The 7235-nt window shown below is 56.7% G+C and overlaps 1 protein-coding gene across 7 annotated transcripts in view; it reads right to left on the reverse strand.

Annotated features, from left to right (window-relative positions):
• Positions 1 to 7235, reverse strand: part of SEC16A (SEC16 homolog A, endoplasmic reticulum export factor) — a 32782-nt gene that overhangs the window by 12623 nt on the left and 12924 nt on the right. For all 7 annotated transcript variants that reach the window (XR_003790710.1, XM_029201982.1, XM_029201983.1 and 4 more), the window contains exons 5-16: positions 6371 to 6497; positions 5728 to 5890; positions 5443 to 5617; positions 4327 to 4469; positions 3628 to 3689; positions 3383 to 3521; positions 2728 to 2964; positions 1534 to 1631; positions 921 to 1002; positions 617 to 734; positions 345 to 456; positions 120 to 225 (exon numbers count right to left, since the gene is read on the reverse strand). Coding sequence is in view for 6 of the 7 variants with exons in the window: in XM_029201982.1 (XP_029057815.1) it covers positions 120 to 225; positions 345 to 456; positions 617 to 734; positions 921 to 1002; positions 1534 to 1631; positions 2728 to 2964; positions 3383 to 3521; positions 3628 to 3689; positions 4327 to 4469; positions 5443 to 5617; positions 5728 to 5890; positions 6371 to 6497 (1562 nt within the window). In the remaining variant the exon portion in view is untranslated. The remainder of the gene's footprint in view (positions 1 to 119; positions 226 to 344; positions 457 to 616; positions 735 to 920; positions 1003 to 1533; positions 1632 to 2727; positions 2965 to 3382; positions 3522 to 3627; positions 3690 to 4326; positions 4470 to 5442; positions 5618 to 5727; positions 5891 to 6370; positions 6498 to 7235) is intronic.

The raw sequence follows: 7235 nt of genomic DNA on the forward strand, positions 1-7235 counted from the left end.
CATTGTTCTTTACGTTTTTTGAATAAAACCCCTAAACGACTGTGGTCTTGTCAGCACCAACTCCCCCAGCCCTGCCCCCCCCACCCCCGTCAGAGCTGGAGCCGTGGGGCCCCACCCACCTGGAAGCTGGGTAAGGAGCAGGTCTGCGCCCCCAGGGACTGAGCGTACTCATAGGCTTCTGTCCTCTGAATAGCTTCGTTGGTCGCAAACTTTAAAAATGGCAAACTGTGGAGGACATGAGCAGCCGTCACCTTTGAGCGGGTCACCGAAGGGCCAGCGCTCCACGCGCCAGTCTGGGTTAGCCAAGGGAGGGGCTTTTCCTTTCTAATTATGCAATTCCTCACCTGTGGTTTGATCCAATTAAGACGAGTTTTGTGGTTTTCTTGGTATAAACCCCAAATCCAACCTGAGCCACGAGGTAGCAGAAGTGTGCAGCATCAAGGAGTCCTCTCGAGGCTGAAGGTACATAAAGCAGGCGGGCCTCGGTCACAGGATCTCCCGGAGATCAGAGCGCTCACAGAGACAGCAGAGAGACCCCAGACGGAGGGACAGTCTTGGGGTCCCGAGCATCTGACAGCAGCCCCAGGCCCGCCTTCTATGTCGGCGTCTGACCTACCCAGAGTGTCCCCCATTGTGGCCATCGCCCGGGCTTCCACGTCCACGTTGTTGTTCAGGTTGGACAAAACCATGGCCAGGTGCGGCCGCCAGTCTCCCCACTTCTCATCTCCACAACACTGAAACCAGAGACAAGCAGAAAACCCTCATCCTTGGAACACACTGCCATCTCAACTCTGCAGTGCTCAAACTCCAGGAGCAGGATGGAAACGCTAGCCTCGTGCCTGGGAGGCGAGCCCTCCTGGGAGCGGGCTCTGAACAGACGGCTGAGCTGCGGAGGCTGCCGTTAGGACCCCCATACTGACCGTGGACGCGGCTGGCATCCGCCCGGACATCAGCTGGTAGACCGTCTGCAGAGGGTCGTTGATCGGAAGGCTGTTGGCGAACCTGGGCAGACGCGAACAGAGAAAGCCCTAACTCAGCCTGGTTCAGTAAACAGGACACGAAAAACGAGTCTGGTCTCATCTCAGACGCTTTGGTGACTGGCTTGATGCTTGACCTGGGCCAAGTGTACACACTGCAATGTCTTTAAAAGGCTGTAAAGGATGCAGACGATGGAATTCACTGAGATTTTTTTTGGGGGGGGTCACACTGCGTGGCATGCGGGGTCTTAGTTCCAGGGACTGAACCAGGGCCCCTGGCAGTGGAAGCGCACAGTCCTAACCACTGGACTGCCAGGGAACTCCCTGCTGAGATTTTATAGAATTAAAAAGCCTGAAGTTAACAAAAAAATTTAAATCCTTTAGCAACACAACCCGAGGAAGAGGGCCCAGCAAGCCCACAGCCGTGGGTGGCAGACGGGACTCCCCAGCTTCCTCTGACAAGAGTATGGGGACCGGGGGCTTCCCAAAGCTGACGAGGCCCGGACCCCCGCCTGCAGGCACGCCCGGAGACAGTCCCCACGGCTGGACTCCTCACCTGGTCATGACTCTGGCGTGCGTCCGGCTGTCCATCTTGCTGGCAAGTAACAGGGCGTGACCCCACAAGCCGTTCTTCATCGCGGACTCCAGAGCATCCTGCAAAGCATCGAGAGGTTCTCTGAACCCCGAGAACAACGGGAGCGACGGAACATGTGTCGTCACGCGCGGTCACGGAGGAGGAGAGGGCTCGGCTGCACATGAAAAAGCAAACGGATCAAAGGCTCCAACACACACGTTCCCAGTTCAAAAACAAAGAGCGGGCGAGTTTCACCGTTTTCACTATAGCCGCAGAGTCCCTGCGGGAGGAGGTTTCTGTGTAGGAACCCCGCTTTCATCACCAGCACAGAGGACGAGCACACCGTCAGAACCAGGGACAACGGAGAAGTAGCACCGCCTTCTCCCACCTGTCATCTCCGCCATGAGAAAGGCCAGGGGGACGTGAACTCCCCAGGCCCCGAGTGACCCCTGGGCCCTGAGGGCCTGTGCTCAGCACCAACAGGGCCTTAATTACTTCAGCCTCCCTGTATCCAAAATGATCTGGGCCACAACTTAGAAAACTTGTGACCAGGAAGCAGAAACGTTGCAACAGAGAAATGGGAATTAAATGTAACAGATCAGAAGGTTTCAACTAGCTGTAAAATGGCCACTTTAAGACCATTTACTCACCAAACATGAGTCTTCTGAGTCTATCGTGACATAAGAGTGCCAAGAACTCCGAGCCCACCAGACCCCCGCTGCCAGAGGCCAGCAGGCGCTCCAACTGTGCCCCCCCCGCGCCCGCTGCACCACCAGGTGCCCCACGGAGCAAACCCCGGGCGTGTCCCCACGGCGCTCCCCACCTGGGCCCGGGCTGTGCCCAGCACCCACTCGCGGTGGCGCGGTGAGCTCACCCCAGCTGCGTGAGAATGCGCTGCCTCTGTGTCGCACACGTGTTTACCCCGAGACACACTACACACGGCAGGGGTGCAGCCTGAGCTCAGTCTACGCGTCTGTCAGATGACTAAACACGGAACCTGCACGTCTGACACCAGCAGCGCTGGAGAGGCCGCTATTCGCACCTTCACAGACACGACACACGAGGTGCCGGACAGTCTTTGCAGAACGAGACCCCGGCAGCGCGTTCCGCTCTAGACGCTGGCACCCCGAGAGCAGGCCCTGCCCCCCGCCCAGCGCCCGAGCTCGGGCCGCTCACCTTCTTCCGGCCGTAGAGCAGCAGCTCTCGGAACCGCTCCGTGTCCTTCTCAAGGGTGGTGGCGGCCTGACTGTCAGTGAGAAACGAGAGCTGGGCCTCCCCAGACTCCTCCTCCACATGCTCCGCAGGCTCATGAGTGAAATCGATCAGGTTGGCCTCACTGGGTGACTTCCCAGGAAGCCACACGGTTCGGTGGTCTCGTAACAAGAGTTCCGCGATGTCTGTGCCCACCACGGTCTGCGAGCGGCAGCAGGGGCAGGAAGGGAGACAGGCTTAACCACAAGCAGCACCCTCCTGCAGGAGTGACGGGACAGCCCCGGCCCTGGTCGGGGGAGGCCCACGAAGGGCCTCCGCGGGCGAGCGACTTCGACCGCCTTGGCACAGGGCCGCCCCCGACTCGGCCGGGAGCGAGGCGGGCAGACCGCACGCACCGGACGGGCCGATGACCAGGAGCCCAAACCGCCCTTCACCCCAAACCACACACCCTGCTTGGCTCCCGTGTCCCCAAATCACCGCCGAGACACTCGTCCTGGGGGAGCCCCTGGACGGTGCAGCCTGGTACAGAAATCCCGCCTAACCCTCCTCGGGGGTACTGAGGACTCCCGGGACTAGAGGCCCACGAGAAGAGCAGTTCTACAAGGAAGGAGACACGTACCCCGTTCTGTCTGCATAACAGAGCAATAAAGCTCCAAAGAAGACTTGCCGACTCTTTGTCAATTAAATTTTCATTCTGTAAACATTTTGCAGCTTTGCTCTGTGCAAAATTAATAACATCCACTTTATGGGTGTCATCTCTGCAAAAAGAACACACACTCGGTGAGCAGCAGCCACTGCACCTGCGAGGCCGTGCTCGGCACTGCCGGCGGAAAGGCACCGCGGTCGCGATCGTGGGGCACATACTTGCCAAGAGGCCCCGGGAACGCCCGCATCTCCTCCTGCTCTGGCGTGTGTTGCAGCAAGGTCTGAGGTGGGGACAGGAGAGGGGACAGAGAGAGAGCTGTTCACGGGGGCAGGCAGGTCAACGCCCAGCCTGGCTACATCGGCAGACAGAGGAACGGACGCCATCCTCAGGACGGCCTGTCCCTCCAAGTGGGGAGGCAAAGCCTCCATCACGGAGTATGGGCAACTTGTTCCACAACAGTGACTTTCAAACTTTGTTTAAGCAGTGAGACCCACCCCCCAGACTCTGAGGCAGGGCCTGGATACACGTGATGGAAGAGGCCTGCCAGGGCACGGAGCAGGGCGCCCCGCACCAGCCCCCCAAGATCGTGAGGCACCTCTGCCCACTCTCCAGAATCAGCAGTAAAATGAGCACGGACAGGGTCCTCACCCCAAAGTCAGGAATTCACTTAAAGACAGAAAAGGAACATACAATAAAACCAAGTCTAACACGACACCCAGAGCAGACTCTGAAAATGCTGACTTCCGGGAGGGAAAAGATGATCACGCAGAACTGAAACAATTGACAAACTGAAGATTCGCGGAAATAAACATTTCCCAAGCTTGTGTTTTCAGACAACAGCACACAAGTTGAAGGTGACAAACTGCAGAGCACATGCAACCTGAAGGGCGACGCGCAACTTCTCCCCGTGGAATTACCTCCATGCTGTGAATTTCAACCAACGCAGGCTGTCCTTCTGAAGGCAGATTTGGAATCACTTTGATGAGCTGACCCCCAGGACCAAACCTGGCACAGATATGAGGCACCGAGAATTTCTCAGGAGAAGTTGGTCTCGATGGAGCTACATTTAAATAAAATGAGAAAGAAACAACCCGTATGTCACTTTTTAATGCTTCTGAACTAAATCAATAGCTGAGATTTTCAAGATGCCCATGCAGCTGGAATCACAGATTATCAAGATGAACTGACTTTCAACTGTAGTTAGTAATTGTTAAATATCCTATTAAAAAATAGAACTTAAACATATGTCAGAAAAACATTCTGACCGTTAAAAGTGAGAATACTCTCCTCTAAACTGAAAACGCTCCTTTAAAAGCCACCAGGATGCACTGTTCACAGAAAGCAGTGCTCGTGCTTCCTGCTGCTCAGGTGGCCCCTCAGCCCCTGCGCCCTGAGTGCTCTTCACAGCCTCACCCTCAGACCACGAGCATCGGAGGGAGCGGCAAGGAAAATGACCAAGAGTGAAGCACCTCAAGCCAAACAGGAGGTGAAATTTTCAATCAAATAACGCTTTAAGAAAGTCCATTATTTTATATTTTATACTGTCACGTTCTAAACCTTCACACACTTGTGCAGTTTTCCAAGAAACAGCATTCGATCAAATATCTCAAAGGCGAATTGAGAATGTGGCCTGTGTGATGAGCGTATGAACTGGAGTTTTTCAAGTTCCCTCCCAGATCCATGTACCCGTGTGGTCGGCACTGGGGCTACACTGAGGCCCTGCCCAAGAACGTGGAGCCTGAGGTCAGAGCCACACTGAAGTGGACACGATGGACAGGCCAGGCAGCTCCCAGGCCTGTGAGCCGGACTGCAGCCCACAGGGCACCAGCAGCCTAGCGTGGCAAGCGCTGCCCCTCAGGACGGGCACGTGGTAGGGCCCTTGCTCGGCAGGGATGCCCAGGCCAAGCCATTGCCAGTTCCCATCCTGGTGACGACTCAGTCCCTCTTTCCCATCCCAGGCTCGGGACGCCGCCCCAAGCTGTGCCTCGGCCTCCCTCTGCCCCTGTGGGCACGCAGGGCCTCGCCACACACACCTTGCTCCACGGAGGGCCAGCTGGCCTCAGCAGGGTAGCTGTACTCCGGGAAGCCCGGGGTGCCGTGGAAGTCGCCACTGTAGGGGCCGTAGGCATAATCGCCGTGGAAGGAGCCCGGTGGAGGGGGCGCCTCGTAGGGCCCAGCAGTCACGTTGCGACCTCTGTACACCTGACTCTTAGAGAGCAAAGAGCAAACAGGTGAAGTCTCTTTGCCACGCCTGCGGCGGGACCCCAGGCGGCCACCAGAACCCTGGGGCCCAGGCCGGCCCCCGCCCGCCCGCCCACCTGGTGGGAGTGGGAGCTGAAGCTGCTGTGCAGGCTCCGCGCTGAGTGCTCGCTCCGCCGGTCCACCTCCTCCCCGTAAGGGTCCCTGTGGGGCTCGGGCTCGTCGTCAAAACTCCCGGTGAAGCGGGGGTCGTACCTCCAGTGGTCGTCGTATTTCTCAGGCCTGGGGAAGCAGAGGGGCAGAGGCCGGGGCTCGGGGAGAGTACCTCCAGGGCCTATGCTCCCGTGCCACGTGGCAGTGAGCCCCCCCAGGTCCTCGCCACCGCGAGTCCCGATCCTAAGGACAGCGCTCGTCAGAGTCCACCCTCGAGTGGAGTCACTGCATCCCAAGGCCAAGTTCAGACCCCGCCTTAGGGTTAGAGAGGCAGGCTGGGGGTCCGTCTGAGGTGGTCACCCCTCTCACGGACCCGAGAAGGGGATGAACTGACGCGCGGCGCTGGTTCTGAGGCCAGTCCCCCTCCAAGAGCCCAAGGAGAGAGCCACTGGGAGGGCCAGTTCATCCCGTTCCTCCCGAAGGTGACCACCCCCCAGGAAGCCAGACACAACTGTAGCTCCTGAGTGAATTACAAAGACCCGAGGGCACAGACGCAGAAGCGCAGCTGACTCACGACCCACCCTCCTTATCAAAATCTGTTCTACCAACCTGTCCCCATAAGCATAGCTTTCCTTCCTATATGGATCGTACTCAGCATCATACCAACACCTCCGGTCATAGGTGCGGGGGTCCCTGGACCGAGAACCATAGTGGTACCGATCCCAGTGACCTGGATCTGCAGGCGAGAGATTAATGGGTCAGTACAATGTGCAAAAGACACCCCTCTGGCCGTCACAAAACCAGGCCACCCCAGGACTGAAGAATGCTTTCAGCCTCAGAGAGCAACCAAACTTTCCTCCCGAAAATCAGCACGACCCCAGGGAATGTTAACTGTGAGACACCAGAGGACACGGCCGTGTCCTGCCTGTACTGTGATACCTAACGGCCACTGACAGTTTTTCTCTCAACACATGTGATTAAAAAGAAAAAAAAAATTTTTTTTATTCGTATCTCTTTTCTCTAATGTGATCCAAAGAGCTTTAGGAAATACTCTCAACAGATAAACAACAAGGTCCTACTGTAGAGCACAGGGAACCATATCCAATCTCCTGGGATAAACCATAATGGAAAACAATATGAAAACAGAATGTATATGTGTGCATAACTGAGTCACTTTGCTTACTGTACAGCAGAGATTAGCACAACCTTGTACAACAACTGTACTTGAATAAAAAATAAACAAAATTTTAAAAATACTCTCAAAACTAGATCACTTTAAAAAAGCACATTAAGGGGCTTCCCTGGTGGCACAGTGGTTGAGAGTCCGCCTGCCGATGCAGGGGACACGGGTTCGTGCCCCAGTCCGGGAGGATCCCACATGCTGCGGAGCGCCTGGGCCCGTGAGCCATGGCCGCTGAGCCTGTGCTCCGCAACGGGAGAGGCCACAACAGTGAGAGGCCCGTGTACCGCAAAA

This window comes from Monodon monoceros, unplaced genomic scaffold, assembly GCF_005190385.1.
Source record: "Monodon monoceros isolate NGI ecotype Baffin Bay Population unplaced genomic scaffold, NGI_Narwhal_1 Super_Scaffold_5, whole genome shotgun sequence".
Classification (NCBI taxonomy): Eukaryota; Metazoa; Chordata; class Mammalia; order Artiodactyla; family Monodontidae; genus Monodon; species Monodon monoceros.